This window comes from Netta rufina (assembly GCF_964035555.1).
Source record: "Netta rufina genome assembly, chromosome: 2".
In the NCBI taxonomy this organism is placed as follows: domain Eukaryota; kingdom Metazoa; phylum Chordata; class Aves; order Anseriformes; family Anatidae; genus Netta; species Netta rufina.
Genome location: NC_140124.1, coordinates 18,503,088 through 18,524,356, shown reverse-complemented (window position 1 = coordinate 18,524,356; position 21,269 = coordinate 18,503,088). Strand labels below are relative to the sequence as shown.

General features: G+C 42.6%; 1 protein-coding gene across 14 annotated transcripts in view; it reads left to right on the top strand.

Moving 5' to 3' along the window:
* KIAA1217 overlaps nucleotides 1-21,269 on the top strand; it is a 181,957-nt gene that overhangs the window by 121,966 nt on the left and 38,722 nt on the right. For 12 of the 14 annotated variants that reach the window (XR_014618204.1, XM_084282128.1, XM_084282133.1 and 9 more), the window contains 3 exons: nucleotides 6,389-7,221; nucleotides 15,559-15,663; nucleotides 16,097-16,149. Coding sequence is in view for 13 of the 14 variants with exons in the window: in XM_084282128.1 (XP_084138254.1) it covers nucleotides 6,389-7,221; nucleotides 15,559-15,663; nucleotides 16,097-16,149 (991 nt within the window). In the remaining variant the exon portion in view is untranslated. The remainder of the gene's footprint in view (nucleotides 1-6,388; nucleotides 7,222-15,558; nucleotides 15,664-16,096; nucleotides 16,150-21,269) is intronic. The other 2 variants (XM_084282131.1, XM_084282129.1) reach the window with 1 other exon arrangement.

Genomic DNA, 21,269 nt, shown 5'->3' with positions numbered 1-21,269 from the left:
TAAAAATTCTTAGGGGTATTCATGCCATACCCCTTGTGTACACCTGCACTACAGGTAGGAAGACATGGGGATGGGATGCCACAGTGATATCAAATAGTATGGTGATGATTCCTGACTGAGATTCACTCAGGGCAGCACGTCTCCTTTCTGGATAATCATGTTTATGTGCTCTGACTGCCACCTCTCAGGATAGTGAACATCATCATCTGGTTCTCCTGCTGTGTTCATGTCACCCTCTGGCCAGGCAAGCCTGGCAAAATAAATGTATGAGCATAGAAACTGGAAGAGTGGCTCACCCTAAGAAACATCTTATTTTGGCTGATTGCAGCATTGTTGATCAGGGAAAGGAAAACACATAGAATTAATAACATAGATGGAAGAAGGAAAACCCAGCAAGTCTTTTGCCATATCGATATATGTTCCGTTAACTGTTTTGTTCTAGTGCAAGCACTAGAATCAGAGAATTGCAGTTTCATGGATATTCTGAGTTTTAAGCTCAGCTCTTTTTGCACCACAATACAGAGATTTTACAGCTTAACATATACCAAAAGTATGCAAAAGAAGCTAAAAAACTGAAACCCAGATACATGCTAAGGATGGGAAGGCAATAACAATAAATGCTGAGATTTCTCAGGGAGTTCTGCAATTCCTTATCTGGAAAATTATCTGGAAAACGACAATGGGAATATAAGGGACATGTCAAGAACAGAGCTAGCTGGGTCTCAGAATTCCCCATTCACAGGAAGTTTGAACACTGAAATCAGTTTTATTTTGGAATCACCAGCATGTGGTTCCCATGATGAAAAACTGTTGTGAAACCTGGCAGATCCTAAAGCCTTGTACTGTGGGGCGAGACTTAGGTGAGGCCAGGTCTCCAAGCTTAACCTAGGCTAGCTGTTTTAGGGTCTGAACTGTCTCTTTTGGGCATCAGGGAGCCCATCCTTAGCCAAAATTGCCAAATAAACTAGTCTGGAAGTGCTGCTGAGGAGCGATAGACGTTGAAACTTCTGCACATCTTACTCCATGGTCTAGAAGATCAGTGCACAACTGTTGAGTGTTGACAACTGCTGAAGAGAACGTGGAAGACCTGGGGTGCCTACCTGAGGGCAGACTGACCAAGTTGCCCCACGTCTATGGATCTGGAAAGCCAAAGCTTTAGAGCACTCCAGAATTGTCTGATAAGAACCCATATTGGTGTTTGACTGAAATCTGCTGGGTGTTTTTTTTTTTTCCAAGCAACGTTTGCTTTACTGATGTTTTTACCAAATGTTTCAGCTCTTTTGAATTAGCATTGTCTGTTGAAAGTATTTTTCATTGGAAAGTTCCTGACCAGAAAAAGCTAAAAGTGATGCTAATGTGTTTGCAGTTTGTAAGTATGCCGTTGGGCAGCTGGAGGAACCCGCAGCTGCAGCCGGCCTGTTTTTTTTTCTTTAATGTCTCAACATTATGGGGAAATTTATAGGAATTAAAAGACATACAAAGAAAAGGCAAGAGCAAATATGTGTGACAAAGTGATGTCTGATAGCATGAGAAGGATCTGGCTTTAGAAAGACAGTCGTGGTACATGTACTTAAAAAATGTCATTTTCAGACTGTTTATCAATTCTGTAATTTTCAAGTGCACTATTTCTTCTTGTAAATATTATTTTAGAAATATAAAAATTGTATCTGACAGTTTTTTTGCAAAAGCTGATTTGTGCTTTCAGCTGTGGAAACCCAGCCTTAGTGAAGGACCAGCCATGACAGGTGTGGTATCATACAGTGCAACTACTGATCAAACTGAGGGGTTTGGACAACTAGGGCTCAAAGGCTGTCAGTTTATTTTTATGAGGGAAGAACAAACGAGAGGATTGTATTGTTGTTGGGTTTGGGGTTCTTTAAGTAAGCCTTTCCTTTCTTTTTCCAGAAACAAAGTGAAGGATTGCCTCAATTTTAGAGGATTTTCTTCTTGTGATCAGTTTCTGTAAAAAGATCTCTTCACCTTGAATTTATCAGTATTGCAGATGCATTTATCAGTTTTATATCAGTATTTAGTGCTTCTGCAGCTTTTTCATCAAAGATTCTCCAAGCTCTTGATAAAATTCATTTCAGATGACCTCAGTGTACTGGTGGGTGAGCCAGTTTAGGAACACAGGTGCAGTTTCCTCGGGGAACTACAAGGTGCCAGTAAGAGAGTAAGAAAAGCAATAGCTTTGCATGCCTGAGAGGTGTCTGCTGGGAACTCCAGGGTGTCTCCAGGACAGTGCAGAGATGAGCACCATGTAAGGAACATGCTCCATCTAGGTATTTTGGCAGGCTGAAAGCCTTGGGGCAAAGCCAGTTGCTGTGCTCTCTGTTGATGTAGACAAGGCCTGGGAGAGCAATGGGTAGGTCTGCCAGGTCAGAAACCCTCACCTACTTTCTCCTTTGGCAGTGTTTTGCTCTGAGATGTTAGCAGATAGTGGCATGAGTCAGGGTACACCTCTAGTATCCATGCCTGGTGAGGTGGAGCGTTGGTGTGGCACCAATGAATCAGTGGTAAGGCATAACTCTAGTTGGCATTTCCCTGGTGTGTGTACGCACGGCTCCATGTGCTGCTCTGGTGCACACCATGGGTACAAATGATGCACTGAACCCAGCCCAAGAGGCAGAAGTAAGGATGATTTCTTCATTGTGAGAGGACCACCTTGGGACAGACCGCGAGAGTGACCTATGAGGCAGGACAGCCATAAGAAATTTAGAATAAAGATAGCACAGTGTTGTATTAGTCCTGACAGAGGACAAGACAGATGGGATTGTACTGCAGAAAACACCAGCTGTCGAACCACTGAATGGCAGCTTGCCCTTTGCTATCCATAAGGCTTGTGATACTGTGACTCTGCCCTTCTTTCAGGGTAGCTGGGCTGTTTGAGGAGGCAGGAGCTGCAGCAAGCTTTGTATTATGCTGTATCCAGAGACACTGGTCTGCTCAGCCTCTATGTGAGCCATTTGGGTGGATGGATAGCTGGTTTGCTACCTTTCTGCATATAATCGTGTTCAAAATGCAGCAAGTTACTGAGTATGCAAACTGAATTGAAATAAAGAACATAACTGATTTTACATGTTTACTCTTCAGTATATGTCTGGTGCCTCTGTTGTTCTGCTTCAAAAAAATACCCAGATCTGTATCTTACAGATGGCAGTGTTGTTAGACTGAAACCTTCCTCAGGATACACTTATATGTGGTATGATCTTTTTTTACTACATCAAGTAAAAGCTTCTCAGTGATGCCTATTCCCTCTAGTGCTTTATGCAGAAATTGTAGTAGTAGCCATTTGCCATATTTTAACCCCAAGGATTGACAAACAAGTTTCTATTTCAAGGGTGTAAAGGCTACAGGGAGCAAGAACAAGGAAGACCTATGCGCTAAACAAAACCACACCCTCAGGCAAATATATTACATAGCTGCAGTTGAAAAGCACATGATCCTATGCCTATATTAAAAGATCTTCCTTTTACCCTGAAAGCAATTGGCTGTGACTTCACCTAGTATTTACAGGCTCAGATAAACCCAATATCCTCTTTCTCTGTCCCTGAGTCATGCAACACAAGTCCAAGAACATATGGCTCAAGACAGCGTATGCATGAGAGTACATTTTCATTGAGCAATGCTGGGATTTTGCTCAATGGTGTGAGGTGGAGGGCAGGAAGAAGAAAAGCAGTGCAGAAAGTGGGGTATATGTGGGAGAGAGTTGTGTGTCTTGAATATCACACAGAAGATGTATAGAGAGAAGCATAAAGAGACTATCATTTGAATTTTTGAAGTTTCCATTGGCAAAGAATCTGGAGATTTTGGAGAAGAAAAAAAAAAAAAAAGTAGAAAGAGAAAAAATATTGACCAGGTGACAGGAGATGCTGTAATGTGGCCAGTGAGGCTGCCTGGCTCCTGGCCCTGTCTGGCCCTTGTGCTCTAGTCCTCCTGCCCTGGGTACCATGGACTCTGTGGCTCCAGCTGCTCTCCCCTTCTGCACACTCCACCCAGGGGCTGAGTCACAGCCTAAAATAGAAAGTGAACCTTCCAGGAAGGGGTTGTGCACTCAAACTTCGTGCCCTCCCAGCCCAGTGGGGTCTTGATTCAGGCTGTGTGCTCCATGTGCTATTTTAAAGCAAAGCAAAAGTAGATAGCACTGTAAATGTCAGTACTCAAGAAAAAGGCGTTTGAACAATAGCTCGGCCCCGTATTTGAACTCCTTGTTTTCCTCTTCAAGTATGGGAATATGCTAAGGTGGAAAATAGGAATTTTTCTTTGACAGATTTCTTTGACTTATGAGGAATGAATGTGCGTATATAGGAATTTGAAGTCCAGAAGTTAAGGAAAATAAAACCTGTTGCTTTCAAGGCTTCCCATGGAAATTTTCTCCTCTCTACAAGGTAGCATCGGAATTTTCCTTTCACTGCAACCCAGTGTATCCCAGTGCCTGTGCTTTGTGTGCCAGATACTGTTGAATCTGTTGGTAGGTTTAGCTGAAGTAACTAAACAGGGCGTGATATAGCTTGTATGGTGGGGACCAAGGAGGTCTTTCATCCTCCGTGCTCTCCTCTCATTGCAAAACATCTAGTGCTGCCTATCCCTGGAGGCACGATCCCAAAGCAGCTCAGATTCAGTAGGAGTCTTTTTGTTCTGTTGGCTCAGGTCCAGAGTCTGAATGCACAATCCAGCTTGGTATGCTGCAGTGTTTCTTCAAGCCAGATGGAGAACTGTGTTGAATGCCCACTGATAATTTCGTTAATGCCGTTTAGTTATATTTTATTTTACATTTCAGTAGTTCTCTGTGCAAATGAAACAAATTATCCCATGTTCCCCTTTGGCCGGATAACTTTTGTCGGCTCGTTTATGACGCATCCCTGCGCAATCCTTTGTTCTGTTTGCACTTATTTATTATTGCTGCTGCCACAGTCAGGTTATCTCCTTTCTTCTTTTTGATACTTGATACTGCAGACTTTTGATCTCTGGCCCTGGGGAACGTCATTTGTAATTCCCAAGTGCGGAGCCTGCTGTGATGAGAACAGCTATTGTTTATATACCGCTAGTGCAATTCCCTTGCCAGTGGAAAAACCTGTGGTGGGGCAGGAATAGAATATAACTTCTTGCTTCATCAGGCATGGATCACTGTTACTGCAGCAAATCCAGCCATATTGTCAAAGTAAGAAGTGAGAGAGGAAAAAAATGGTGAAGATTTCAGATCAACAGCTTCCACTACACAAGTGCGTACTGTGCAACTTCAGGAATGTGTAGTTGGGCTGAGTGACACTCAGTTTTCTACAGTCCCTTGAAAATGATGGAGAGGGAAGCTGAAATTGCAAACACAAATTCTAGAAGCTATATTTATTTTTTTTTAATGTACTTGATGGAAGCCAACTTGACTTCTTCATTTCTCTGTTTTTCCACTTTACCCGAATGGCACCAGAGCAGGCACATAATGCTTGCTAGAGGGAGAATTTCTCCTGTGTCCGTCATTGACAATGTTCAGTCACCTGGAGAGGTCAGAGCTGGGAAGTGCGATGTTGCAGTTTCAGAAGCACATGTATTCATTGCAGGTTTTGGCCATGGCCTTAGTTAGCAAAGCACCAATATATTGTTAAGGGACTTTTCCCTTTCATTTCCTTGCTTATTCATTCCTTACTGCTGGCAGTTGCTGCTGATGATTAGAAAACTATAATAAGATATTTTCTGAGTATGTTCTCTACAAATCTTTGAAAGCTCGATTATCTTTGGTTGTGGCACAGAAGCCTTTGGCACAAGTTTTATATGGGCTGACCATTTTCATACAACTTGGGTGTTCTACTCTCGGTAAATGGTGGTGCCTGTTGTTCTCCTATGCTTTGTGTATCCTCTGCATAATAAAGACCACATCAAGGTATTAGCAAAAGGCCAAATCCTGCTCTGAAGCAAATGGAAAATTAGTTCTAATATTTATTTTCTCATGTCTAAGTTATTCAGGTTTATTTGTGATGCCAGAGCACCAGCATTTTCTTCATATTGTGGAATCGGTGAACTCTGGTGTGTGTGTGTGTCTGATCAATAAGCTGTTACAGCGTGTACCAGCTACATGTTCCTACAAATATGGTACTAAAATCCCTGATATTGGCTTGGGAATAACAGATAATGATAATATGGTATTTGCATGAGCAAACTCATTTTTAAGACTCTCATATTCCTTTAACATGCAGCCCATTTTATTGCTGTCTAGAGGTGCTATTTTCTTTAGGCACTGAGGTCACAAGATGTTTCATTTATACAGACGACAAATGATTTGGTGTTGTAGGTAGTTTTCTTTTTTATCCTGTAGATGTCGAGGTCACCACAACCCACATCACCTTTTCTTCATCCAGTAATTTTACATCCTGTACATTTTTCCTTTTGTTTCCAGATGCAGAGGGAAATTGCTTATACGGGCCGAGATGGCCCGAGCGCTTCCCGCCCTGGATCTGCCACACACCCTTCACATGTGATGCCCAGCTCGCCACCCTCCACCCCGGTGCCCCACTCCATGCCTCCCTCTCCATCCAGGATCCCCTACGGAGGGGGACGGCCCATGGGTGTGCCAGGCAACGCCACCATCCCCAGGGACCGGCTCTCCAGCGTGCCGGCATCGCGCTCCATATCGCCCAGCCCAAGCGCCATTCTGGAGAGGCGGGACGTGAAGCCAGATGAGGACATGAGTAACAAAAACCTTGCCCTGATTCGAAATGAAGGTCTGTACGGGGACCCCTACTTGTTTCACGAGGGGAGGATGAGTGTGGCCGCACCCCACACCGGACACCCCCTCGATGTCCCCGATCACATTGTAGCCTACCATCGCAGTGCCATGAGGTCATCAAGCACTTACTGTAACCCCTCTATGCCGCCTGAAATGCTGGAGCAGTCCTTGTACAGACAAAAGCCACGAAAGTACCCGGAGAGCCACTTGCCCACGCTCAGCTCTAAAACGCCTCCCGCGTCCCCCCACCGGGTGGCTGACATGCGCATGATCGATATCCATCCTCACCATAGCACCCACGTACCCCCCCACGCCATCCAGCCTGACAGGTCTTCCCCCAGCCGCCAGTCCTTCAAAAAGGAGCCGGGACCGCCTGTGTTTGTGGACACCAAAGTGCGGAGCGCCCTCGGCCTCCCAGGCATGGCTGAGGTGGTGCCGTCTCCCATCGATAAACAGGCTTTCGGCTATGGGTCACCTGCAATGCCCAAGGACAAGGAGACAAGGTAAGGCAGAGATGGAGCTTAATTTATGCAAATGAGAAATGTTCCTAATATGCGCATCTTGTGTCGTCGTACACCCGGGGGACGATGTGATGTGTAGGAGGCTGCTTCGCTGGGCTACGGTGTTTATTAGCTGTCTGTCAAGGTAGTTAGTAATTTAGAGGAGATGCGACGCCACCCGTTATTAATCTGAAAGTATTGTCAGCCCATGATGAATCCCTAGTTATTTTCATTTGTGTAAATTTCAGTCATTGGAAAAAATATAATAAAATAAAATGATTAACTAGGATTTTTCTTTCCAGACAACCAGATCATGTTACAAGAACAAATGATGTTCTGTTCCTGCTAATAAGGGAATATATTTCACCCCCGTTAAGAATGACACTCTGATATTACAATTTTGGTTCTTTATGGAGTGGAGTTTTTCTCATCTAGTGTTAGGAAATGGGAAGAATTTATCATTGCTGTCTTATCTCCTGTAAAACATGAATTTGCATAAAAATAGGACAGTTGTTTATAATAATGTTTCTCGAGGGGAAACTGCTGAGAAGAGCAAGTCTGTCCCAGGGAAGAAACTGAAACAAGAATGCTGTTCCCAATGATTTTTACCCAGCATCACAAATAGTTGGTGACCTGACTGTTGTTAACTTTTCTGCGCTGAGAATGATGACAATGATCTCTCCTGTCTTTTAAGGACTAGATTCACACAAAGGTCTGTGAAGGCTTCTCCTGCTACAGACCCTGCCCTAGGAAAGAAAAATCATTACCCTGCCAGTCCGTTATTGTGTATGTGCATGAGTTGCTCTAATCTCTAGCGTATTGATTGTGCTGTTAACTTTTATAGAGCTCTTTAGGGAAGTGAAGATGAATAGCTGGAAAATGCTGAGCTCACAAAGGCCAAAGGTAAATACTGACTGCCTTAAACCACTGGGGAGGTACAGAGCATCACATGGCCCCCAAACATCCCTTCCATCTCAGCAACTTGATCAACAGTTACTTGCCTCAGATCACACAAGGCAGAAAGAATAATGTGTTGTGAGATCCCTTGTTGGGGAGAAAATGGAGGATGGAAGAAAATCATCCAACTTCACAAAATTATATGATGATACCAAGTTGGTAGTTACATTGACACAAGGGGCTATTACAGTCTAGGGTCAGTGAAACCTGATTTATATTTATTATTTCCAAGAAAAAGATGCATGTACCTGAAATCTCATTTCAAGCATCCAATATTACAAATAGGAAATAATTTGCACTACATTTTCCACTTCTAATTCAAGAGATCAGATCAAAAACTGTACAAGTTTTGTGTCAGGGGACTGAAAATGGAGGAGGACACCAACAACTTCCCAGTCTATGCTACTTTCTCTGTCTTTTCTGGGCATCTCAGCTGTTCGCTCTGGTACTCAGGCTGTGTATTTGTGAATATACACGTAGTTCTGCAGCTCCTTAAAGGGAGCTTTGCACCAGAAATTTTAATTCTGGTCCCAAGATATATTTATAGTGATGAAAATAATATTTACATAATTACACTTCCAAATAAATACATTACCTTAAAAATTGAGTATGGTGTGTATTAGCCACATGACACTGAAAAAAAGTCATTCTGAAAACTGCTCTTAGGTAGTGGTATTTTTTTTTTTAACCTTGAGAAACTGACTTCTTAAAAAAGTAATTCCAAATACCAAAAGCAATTAATGCAAATTTGTGTGTTTTCTAACCACTGCAATATCAAGAATTGTTTTTCAGTTTTAGAGATAGGAAATGCTGTTCCTTATTTAAGCTTTGTAATACTTTAATAAACTTTGAAAGCAATTCTCTATTGAGACTGTACTAAACTAAATAAGGTACACTATGTGTGTTGAGGCTGAGGTGCTCAGTTTGTGCTTCAGCAGGGGCTGAGTTGTTACACCTCTGTTATGAAGACCTGAAAGGCGAAGTATATAATGGCAGAAAAGCATCCTGTACCTTGTTGTGTAATATTTACAGTTTACACACGTCAGCTGTACAGCTGGACTTGCTTCTGTGAGTAAGAATATTTTGGGATTGGAGAGATGGAGCTGAATTCATCCTCTGAAACTGGAAAAATGAGATAGATGCTGCTGTCATGCACATTATCCACTTGCTGGCAGCTGTGCAAAGAGCCTAAAACCCAGGCTATAGAAAGTCAGTGATATTGTGGTTAGTCAACATGTGTGCAGTGTCAGTGGGGTAGCAGTAAAAAGGCAAGTTTGCTTATCTGCTAGCCTTGGTAATACTGAGAAGGGAGGTCTTATGCACTTGTGCACAAAGACAAGAGAGCCTCACCATCCTCACTCATTCAACCCTGCAGATAACTAAGAGGGGGGTTGAGGCCCCTATGAGCATCAAACCCATCATGTCAGCACTGTTTTTCCTTCAGTCACTAGTGGAGTGTGCTGAGAAGAAAGGAAATACCTCTTGGACCATCTCTTTTGAGAAATTAACTTGAAGTAGTGCTGCCACAACCTCAGGGACAATGCAAAGCTTTAGTATAAAGTGAAGGAAATGGGCCTTTCTGGACAATGCCTGAAGTTAACTAAATCTCTCTTCCTCCATTAATTCTTCTTCGACTTTTCCAGTCAGTGGCTGAAGTGGGATATATACATACTTCTTCAGAATGTCTTGAGTACTTAGAGCAGATCAGAGCTCTCACTGAGCACATCCTGGTCTTGTTGAAGAAAATGAGCCTGTTACCTTTAGGATGTCAAATTCAGCAGATTTGGGTCTACCAAAGATAAAAAGGACAAAAACTGGTATCTCCTATCTCTTCTTCTTGGAGTTTCCCATTAATTTTGCATTGCGGACACCAGTCTTGTTAAGCCTGTTATTTAAGTCAGAGTTGAGGGGGATTTAATTGCTTCGTGTAATTCTTTCTTTTATCTGTTTTACCTCAGGTATTTTCAAGGTAGCTAATTCCACTGTATAAAGAACTGAATAAATTCTCACAGTAGTTCATTTACCAGAGGCATTCTATATAAAGCAGTTTTAAAACAGTCAGAAGAAACAAATTCATGGAGATTTCAAAAATTAAAATGTTGTAACAGGTTGTAGCAGTTCATCTTTGAGGAGTCATCGCCCCTTAAATATGAGGTTTACAGGAAGAATGCATAACTTCTTGCAACTGAGCATAAGCTGTTTGAACAGTGATTCGCTATCATTTTTTGGATGGCCTGTTTCTGTAGATTATGGTGGACAGTTCTGGAAGTTACATGGTTCACTGAACAAAAAAATGTGATCACATTCACCACTTATGGCTTGCAGTTAGAGATTAAAGGGTAACAGCCATGTTTAGGTTATTGGATATTGTTCCTATCATAAAACCACATATTGCTTGATACTTTCAAGTATGGATGGACACAGCTATGCATTAGGAAAAACAAACAAACAAACAAACAACAGTCTTGCTCTGTAAAGCCATGGACAGTGAGAGACAAGAAAGATAGGTGTTAAAGATGCACCCTCTCAGACAGTGCTGTGTACTGCCTCTCCCAAAGGCAGGCAGTGGTGTGATTGCTCTGTAGGACTGCAAGTAACCACAGAAATGTGTGCTTGCTGCACCCATTACAAACTATGGCCTGGTGTTTGCAATCTGGAAGCTCCCAGAAAATATGATGGCAGTTGGAAGCAGTATCACTTTCCAGAGAGACAGGATTGCATCCTCCTTTGTGATAAAACTGGAATAACTGGGTAAAAAGGATGGGTGAACAATATGGAGTCAAGGTAAACTGCCGTTTGGCTTCCTTCTGTTGGAGGAACTATTTCTAGGGAAAATGAGATGCAGGCTTTTGGATAAGCATAGAATCATAGAATATCTGAATTGGAAGGGACCCATAAGGATCATTGAGTCCAACTCCTGGGTACCCAAAGGACCACCCAAAAAGTCTGAGAGCATTGTCCAAATGCTTCTTGAACTCCGGCAGGCTCAGTGCCATGACCACTACCCTGGGGAGCCTGCCCCAGTGCCCGACCACCCTCTGGGTGCAGAACCTTTTCCTAACACCCATCCTGACCCTCCCCTGTCCCAGCTCCATGCAGCTCCTTTGGGTCCTGTCACTGTCCCCAGAGAGCAGAGCTCAGCGCCTGCCCCTCCGCACCCCTCGTGAGGGAGCTGCAGGCCACCATGAGGCCTCCCCTCAGCCTGCTCTGCTCGGGGCTGAACAGTCCAAATGACTTCATCCACTCTCCATATGTCTATCAGTTATCAGATAGTATCAAAGCTGACAGCACTTCATAGTCTACATTTTCACTTCAGCTTCAAGCTGCAGAAAGTTTGAATTTAACCATGTTCATAGAAGACTGAAATATTCATCTGTGCATAATTTTTCCCTTGGGAAGAGAGCAGAATACAGAAGAGTTCTGCTGTATGCTGCTTCACACCCTTCCAGGAGATCCACTCTGCTATTTGGGGGGGGGGGGGGGGGAATTTGGGAAGAAGTCTGACTGTGCCACTTTCACTTTGTGCTAGGGAAGCCATGAGGAAAAACAACCTACCTTCCTTTTCTTTTTCAGTGAGATAAAAAAAAAAAAAAATCCAATTAAATGTTTCTCTCATAGGGTGATGTAGAAAGAAATGTATTTTTCCCTGTCTCTGACCTTCTTTTTATTACTACACATATTTCACTTACTGTTTAGCTATAAAATATGAAGTCACTGTAAATCCTTCTCCAGGACAGTGTGCTAATTAGTTTGTGGTGTCAGACTCGGTATGTGAGTATGTCTGTTACGGATGATCACTGCACTGCCTAGGGTAGGATAAGAACATGAACAAATGGTTACATGGCCCAGTCCTAGTTTGTGTCTATACAAAGCATCTTCTCAGTGATGTGAATAATAAGGATGTTCCCAGAAAAAGGAAGAAATATGAAAATCATGCTTAAATAGCATCATGGTGGATACCACTTTAGCAATACACTCTACCCTGCTCAGGATTACTTTCAGTTAGCTGCAGGGAATGACATGAAACCATAGTGAAGCTGTAGTGAAGAAACCTTGTGATGAAACCTGATGTCTCAGTGCAGAGCCAGAGAGGCAAGAGCTTGTTTTGCTTCTGCTGAATCTGGGGAGTGAGATCCTGAGGCTCAAGTGCCTGGGTGTACCTGGGGCTGTGAAACAGGCTGCCAGGAAGAAGAGGGCTGGCGAGGACCTCATGCCTGCTTTGCTGGCAGAGGTTTGTGTGTGACACAAGCTGAAGCCAAGTCTGACCAAGAGGCTTGCTAGAGCTGGGAGTTGCTTCTGACCTTGTCCCCTCCTTTCCTCCTCCACCACACCAAGTCTGGATCCCCCAGCATTCACTGGAAAACAATGTGAAACAATGCCCTTCGGTGCCCAGGCCGATAAAAAGCATATTCTTTCCTAAGTGCTTGTAGAAGTGACCCTCCCTGCTCTTCCTGGGTGGTGGAGAGATGTGGATTTATCTGGGAAATTAATCAGGGAACAGAGCTGGTCTTCATCCTCTGTGTACTCCCAGCCAACAAATAGGCACCAGCAAAGAAGGTTCTTCTGCCTGCCCCTCTAGCCTGGTGCTCCACATACCAGCATGCCCTGTCCCCAGGGACACTGGCCTGCCCCATCCATGGGGGCAGCAGCCTGCCCCACAGCACAGGAACCCCAGCCTGCCCCATCCACATGGACCTTGGCAGGCAGAGAATATAAAGTTGAGGAACAAAAATCTCTGACTCTCTGACTGTCACCACAGTGCCAGCATCCCTCAGCAGAGGCTGAGGTAAAGGCCCATTCTCTTCCTCTGAAGCCCCCGGCTCTGCTGGACCACAGCAGTGTCAGAAGCCAGGATGGCTCCAGCCCTTCACAGGGGAGCTGGGGTGGCTGTGGAGCCGTCATTGCTCCCCCAGGGCCACGTAGCAGGCAGCAGGATGCCACCAGCCCTCCAGCCACGTCAGCCCAGCACAGCTACGCTGCTGGGCCAGTCACATCCCTCCCTGCCCCTTCCTCCTGCTGCCTTCAGTCAGACTGCCAGGTCTCCGAAAATCGGCTTGTTTTATTTAATGCCTGAAAGGCGCCTCCTTTCAGACACCTGTTTTTGAAATGTTTGGTGCTAATGGCTGTAATGAGTCTGGGTATTACAGTGAAACGATTAGGGGAAAAATCCTGCCTTGTGTTTAACAGACTGACTCCAGAGCATGTGTAGATTCTTCACATTCTTAATGCTTTTACCATATGAAAAGTAATGTGCTCTGTGCAATTGATTCCAGTGTTTCATTCGTTTTTCATCATCTCCTATCTCTGGAACATCCCTCTCCCTCTTAACAACATATTTTCCTAGATTTCATGGCAAAGGACAAGATCGGCTTTGTGTTGCCATAATCTCATTTGAAGCAGAAAATTGTTTCCAGATTATCGAATGTGGGATGGAAAAAACATCATATTTATGAATTGGTAAAGCAGATAGACTTCCAATTGAGTTTAGTTCCAGGAAGGGTTTGTGATGATTTTCTGGGGGAAAAAAAACTGTTTTCATTATTAAGTGTCAAAAATGTTGCATTGAAGTTTGTTAGAATATATTTATCCCAGGGTTTTTGTACTTGTTTTTGTTCCAAAGGTTACTGTAGCCTGAACCGGTTTCTTATTTTAAAACTTGTAACAGTGGAAATTCTGTAACATATTTCTTGGTTTGAAATGAATTAGGTCAGATTCACTAGTCTTCTCACCACCGCTCAAAATACCTTTCAACATGAAGACAGAAAAGTAAGGAGCGCACGCTGTATTCACTCGCAGTAAGAACGCGTCTGCTAGCTGGGGACTGACTGAGCATCCTCTTGTTCCCTCCTTGTGTCTGTTAGCATCTCATTAATTGCTTTGCTGTCCTGTTTTCTCAACATCTGGGTGTCTTGGAGTCTCTCCCAGCTATGGTATCTGCGTGCTATCCCAGAAAACCTCTGTTTCATTCATGAAGTGTGAATGAAATAATTAGCCTGGATAACTTGTCCGGCTAATGAGCTGAGCTGGTTACTCGCTTTGTATCATTTCAGACTGCCTTTAACTTGTATCACTACATATGTTGGAATTTATATGACCTTATTAATTGGCAGTATTGCTTTGGCCACCAAGCTGCAAACAGTGGTGGGGGTGGCCAGACCTCAGCTGCTCCCACGTGCCTGGGATGCCACAGCAGTGATGGGTGGCCCCTGTGGCAAGTCGAATCTGGGGCTGAACGTGCCACCTCTGCCCGTGTGGCCTCTGTCTGTCCCATCTTCATTCGTGAGCCATTGCTGCTGGTCTTCTTGCTTTCTGAGGTGTTTTGTTCCCAACCTCTTCCAAAATCACTGCCCGCTGTTAGTGTTTGCTTTGTGTGTTTCCCCGGTCACTTAACTGCTGGCATAGAAGGACACATTTTCAGAAAGTCCTGGCTGAGGTCCCACGCTGACATGTGTCTGCGTTGTGGTGTGTTGCTGGCATACTGGCATGTGAAAGTAGGTACCTGTGTGAGCAAAAGGCTGCTATGGAGCCTACTGCCAAGGAAGTCACCAGGTACCTGACCAATATATGCATTCGTGTAAATGATGGGCAAAGATGAACACACAAGTATCAGTCCTTCTATCCAAAAAATGTCATTGTTGTTGCTTAGTGGCCTTTGGTACCTCATGGAAAACACTGAATGTTGTACCTATTACAGTTCTTCTTCCTCTATTTTATTCTGCTTGTTAGGAATTTCTCAGGATGTGTATGCAAAAACAAATCTGTTTTAATACCATTGTGCTGCACAGTCTGTGCTTGGTGTTTTGTGCCTGGTCTGTCACGCTGCTGTCCTTTCCAGAGCAGACAGTTGCGATGTCAGGTGCAGGGGATTTGGTCTGGGAAATCGTCAGCTTGGGCAGATTAAATGCTTCACAGACAAAAATACTGGTTGGGGGAAGCTGCAAATAGTAACGAGAAGAAGTCTAAAGTTTTTAATCCTGAAACCTTGTACACGGGCAAAACTATTGGCCCAGTGAAGGTAAGAGAGAGAGAGGAAAAAAAAACAAAAAAAAAAAGTAATGCTGAAAAAATGATTTTCATTAGTTCCAAGAGGCATTAACTGATTGTTTTAGATGCCTTTTTTGTGCAGTCACTAGAATTTTATTATCTGGGTTGCTGTTCTGTTTTTTAACTATGCAGATGTCTTTTTTATTGTCTGTTGCCATGCAAAAGCTGTCCAACCCAAGATGCGGTAAGCTGCTGTAACAAGGTATATGCAAACTGATACCAATGAGCCTTTGCACAACTCTGTAGTGTCTTTCCAACCCCGTGGTAATCATTCACCTAGAAAAACAAGTCTGAAAGCAAATATATCTGGCTTTAACAAACGGTTCTCTTGTCTTACAGAGAGAGGATACAAGCCATGGAGAAACAGATTGCCAGTTTAACTGGTCTTGTTCAGTCTGCGCTTTTTAAAGGGCCAAATACAAGTAATAGCAAAGATGCTTCTAGGTAAAAAAAGAATTCATTAAATCTGTTTCTCTCTAATGATTTTAGTAATCAATCAACAAAAATAGTATTTTAATGTAACAGTAAAAAAAACCTGAATGATCAATCATTTTAAAGTATCTTTATCATCCCCATGAGAATGCTAGGCAGAGAGGAAGAATATGCCAAAGAATAAATGGAGATTAACTGCATTACTCTTCTTTGTGTTAAAAAAGAATTAATGTAGCTACATCTCTGTGCTTTCTGCTGCTTATGCCCCATTCCTTGCTTAACTTCTATTAAAAATTGATTTTTAAAAAAAGCAATTCACAAGCTACTGGTGATTTAGATTAAAAATATATATGCTAAACAAGGCCATTAAATTTACTGATGATAAACTTCACCACAGTTTTATTGTTAGTAAGTTAAATTTATGATTTTTCTTTTTATTGCTTAGTGAGAAGATGATGTTGAAAATTGTGTCCAGCAAGAACAGCATTGACGCTACAGGTAAGATAATTTATTTTAAATTTACAACTTCTTCTAGTATATAAATAACTCAAACTTTACTAGCATCCCCGTTTATGGAAATGGCAACTTTACTTTCCACAGCTGAAGTGTCAGAAGTGAAGTTTAAGTTAAGGATATGGGATTCAGTCATGTCTTTGTTAAGAAAGGAATTTCTGACAGGTTGAGGTGGAATGAATTTCACACCTGCACTGAATGGTTTAAATGAGATACAGAGTTTCTGCATATGGTGAATTTTGCAGTGATTCATCCCACCTATAGTATATATCTGTCAGTACTAACCCCAGGTGTATCTGGAATGCTGTAGAAGGCTAAATATTTCATTTCTATTCTGGTCACCTGAACTTTTCTCTAAGGTTATCTTGCCAGTAGATTGCTATGGGTTTGATGTCACTAAGGAATTTGGCAGTCAGCAAGATAGCACTTTCCCTATTTAAGCCATATTGATCTGTTACTAATTATTAGCATGCTCCTAAACTGTTGGCATCAACTGTGATGAAGCCATCATGAGCTGGTCTTACCTTAGCTTCCTACTCAGAGAGCTGCTAAGTGTTTAAAAGATACACTTAAGGCTGTTGTGAAAGTAGATCTCCATGTGATTGGAGCTCTTTGTGTATGGGCTGCTGCTCTAGACATCTGCAGGGTGGGTGGGTGTGTTTATATGCCTCCTCTTCACCTTTTGTCATGCACTGAATGCAAATAAAGGCAGTTCCCTACTTCCTGGTAATGTTGTTCCCACAGGGTGGTCTGTGCTCTGGCAGGTAGTAAACCACACACATTTATTAGCAATTCTATTATGCTCTTAACTAGCCTTTTTGCTGGAGCTGTTAGTTCACGTTCAGGATTCCTGTTTATCTGGAATTGCAGTACATCCTCCTAACCAACAGAAGTCAAACCGGACCTGGAAACTATCAAGCATGTGCAAGAGAGAGTAAGCTAATGTCCTGGTGCTGGAACTCTGCTCCTAAGCCATTCTCTGGTCCTGTTCCAACTCTTCCCTTCCTGCTGGCCCCTGGATGGGGAGAGCAATACTTCAGGCTGTGAAGAAATAAGCTGTAATTTATCAGTTTCAGGCAACTCATTGAAAAAAGCCATCATTTTTCAAAACAGCTGCAAAATGCTCTTAGACTTTTCCCTATTTCATTGTCATTATATGCTAAGAATTTATAGTATTTCCCACTTGCATAGGTTTTGTATCATACAAAGAACCCATAAAACAATCAAACGACGTGCACATACCTTGCCTTGTTTTCCTCTTTGCATTGTGTGGCTATTAGGCCTTTCAGCTCTCCTGTGCTTGTTCTAATTCAGATAAACACTTGGCAGGGGGCACTAAGTTGGGAGTCCTGATCTAAGCAGGCCCTGCTTTGAATGGGAGCTTGGACCAGATGACCTCTAGAGGCTCCCTTTCAACCTAAATTATTTGTGTATGCATATGTGAATGAATACACTTCCAACAACTGAGAAATTAAATAATATTCACTGGAAAAACTGCCCCACACAAAGCAAGGATAGGGATTCTTCAGTCTGTAGGTCATACCCAGCCCAACAGAACAGCATGATTCTTATGACCAGTAGCCAGTTCATGCTGTCATTCCCAAACACTTTTCACTCACTACTTTGTTGTATGACTGAAAGTGTGTCCCTGAGATGACAAAATTACGTATAATAGATGAATGCCCCATCATGGGGGGCAGGAGTGGCCAGTTTAATTTACTGACAAAAGACCAGATCAGTATCTATCAGGTACTGACAGAGATAATGTCTCTGTCACACAACTGTGTCGTACCCATCATGTGAGATACCACAGTTCAGGTTGTGTAATAGGTGCACTTCTGATCACCTGGGGAGATAGACATAGGGCAGTGGGGCTGGCCGTGCAGCCAGTCATGTGGTCATGCAACTGGAAGGATCCCTATCAGCACTGTATAGTTGTAACTCCAGCATCTGCATCCCTAAATCCTGTCCTTCCAGCATGACACAGTCACAGAAAAATCAGAAAATTGAACTATAGCAGGTAAGGGGAAACAAGGTGTGATGCTGACCACAATATGCTACTGCTTCAGTATTGTCACCCATATCAGCTGATACTGAGGACTGCCTTCCTATATAATAGAATAGTCTGCTTTTGCATCTGCTTTTGAAATTACACATAATGAGGTCTAATAAGTCTCTGCTTACCTGAAAGACATCAACAATCTGTCAGAATATGCAAAATGTGCTACATAACGTTTCTCCTTCGAGTAAATATGCTTGGGTTTAAGCATGCTTGCAGCATCCAGAAACACTTTTGCAGACCTCTGTTTTGCTCTCCAGTTCACCCCAATCTTTATTAAGTACAGCCATTAGACAGTCAGCTCTCAAAGTATACAATTCCACTTGACAACTGCACACTGAGATACCAGTTTTAGCAATTTCAAAGACTATTTGAAAGGAAAAGTGGTATAAAATGTTGATTGAGCAGTCCTTTCTAGAGCAGTGGTAAGCAGAAACGTGAATTGCTTCCTATCCTGAACAATAAAACATCTGTGCAGTATGAAATTGACTCATCAATGTTGAACCAACATTGTATTTTGTAGTATGCTTTCTAGTGATGGGAGACATTCATGCAAAAAATAGAGAACTAGCTCACTTGGGAAGGAAAAGAAACCAAATGTTCTAAATCCTAGGTAGTTCTGTATATCTAGGTTGTGAATACTCCATTTGGTATTTTGTATAAATCAAGTAGTTGTGTTTAACACGTTTTTGCTTTACCAGTCTGTAGCAGATTCTTTAGCCTCAAATACTAGAACCTAAACGAAAATGCTTTTTCACTGGGGAAAATAAGCCTGTGACAGTGACCCTGCTGTCTGCATTTCTTATGTTTTGTTGCTTTAGGCTCATTTCTTCATGTGAGTTGGGTTCAAAGAGCAGTAACATTCCATAGTCGAGCTATGTATCTCCTGTTCACGCTAGGATAAATCCAATGACTGAATCCTTATAACCTCTTTCAGTTCATCAAAAGTGAATGGTATCTAGGGACTCTTCATTTAGGAACAGCCTGATAGCACATGACTCAAAAAAAAAAACAACTAACAACAAAAAGTTACTAGAAAGATTGTCCATGAGATAACTAACAAATATGCTAGGTAATGCTCATCTACTCTCTTTTAAGTCATATTTTGTTCATCAAGTGGTAAGAATGAGAGATAGATTAAATTCTGGATCAATTACATCCTGGATTGCAAAGCAAAACACACAAAACCAATTTGCCATTTGCTGCCTTGGTGGAAGAGGAGGAAGGAGATTTTAGTTTATTCTGAAAAGGGTTCAAGGAGTCTTTCTTTCTGTGCTGACATCTCCAGTACAAATCAAGAGAGGGAGATAGAGAAGGGAGAAGTGTTACACATGTAGTGCTCAAATTTGATTCCTCACCCTTTGTGACCTGTGCTTGCCAGAGAAGTTCTTGTCTTCTGTGCACATCTGTGTGCTGTTTTCACACACTCTTGTAATGATCTGTGAATTTAAACAGTTGTCCATATCTGCTTGCTTACCTCATATTCAAAGATAGATCATGCTAGTCTTTGAACTTGGTCAGTGTTTGCAAGTATAGCATGATCCTGAATTAATTCTGGGTCACCAAGGTGAAGTTGCACACGGATATCTGTAGAACATCCTGTTCTTTTAAGGACGCTGTGGTGTCTGACCATAACAGCTTGTTAATGATGGAGTTGCAACCTTAACATTGCATTTGTCTGTTTGTTTAGTGGATTCCAACCAGCTGATAAGGGGACTGAGTAACTGCCACGTCTCCCCCATGATATTTTAAAATGTGGCTCTTTGATAAGAATATTAATGATTTGGGAAGAAACACTTCTTGTCTTCTGGTGGTCTTTTTTTTTTTTATAGCCTGCTTCAAAACAAAATCTTAGCATTTTAGAAAGACAACTAAATTCTGGAAAATGGAAGGAGAGCGGTGTCTTTGCATGATAACAAAGGTCAGGTGTCAGGGAGTGGCAGTCCAGCTCCTTGCCTTCTTGAGCCTGGGCAAGTACCCAGCCTTTCCCTTTTGCACTGCAGTTTTTTTTTTTTTCCTCAGGACCCCTTACCTAGCTCCAACAAGGGTTTATTTTAAAAGCTATGCAAGCCAACACTGTTTCTTTCCCTTCAATCCATCTGGCTCTACATCTAATCGCAAAGCTACAGCCTGGGCCTGCTTCCAAATGAGAGCTATACTCCCTAGACGAAGCAGTCCCTCATTCAGCTGCCCTTTTATTCCTTTTTGATGAAAATATGAATCTCTGAGAAATCAGCTGGTGATCTTCACTGTGCTCCCATGCTCGCTGGGTGAGTGTGGTTGTGTTTCACCCCCTTAGGAGTCCCTTTGTGCTTCGTGGGCTCTGAGCACTGCCTACAGCAGAAGCTTCATGGTAGCATATGTAGAAGAGGTGGCTGGGGTAGCAAAGGAGGAGGAGGATTGATTTGCAGGGAGTAGGACACATTTATTGTTTACAGAAGCAGATCACAGTCCATCTACACTAAAAGGAAAGCAGGCACCCCATCGTCTGAAAATATGCAAATTGACTGGTGTCCAACATGTGGGGAGAGACTGGAGGGGACTGATTCATGCCTTGGCTGCATAACCACAGAGTTGGGGGCTGAGGTTTTGGAGCTTTTGCTTGAGGCAAAGAATAGCAGAAAGGTAGATGTGCTTTCAAAAATAGTCCAGATTTGTGGCTAGGGATCAGAACTCTTGGAGGCTTATCCACATTTTTCAGACTCTCTGGTGGTTTCTGTCTGTAGGGTTTATGAACTAAATACCCTTTTCTTAAAAAAAAAAAACGCAAAAAAAAAAAAAAATAGTGTATGCGGGAGGGAGATACATGCTTTGTAGGAAAAAATGCAGCATACATGTAGACACAATTATTGGCATAGATTAGGCTGAAGCGTGGAGCAGGTACAGAATGGCAGTGAACAAGGACTGTTTATTTCTTGAGTGTTGCTTTCTTTTAAGCAGTTCTTTGACAGCCAAAAGAGCACTGAATCATACTGGAACATGGCAAAAATGTGCAGCAGCTTGCTCAGCACTGAACTGAAGAGTGCTGTTGTAGAAGCACCGAGCA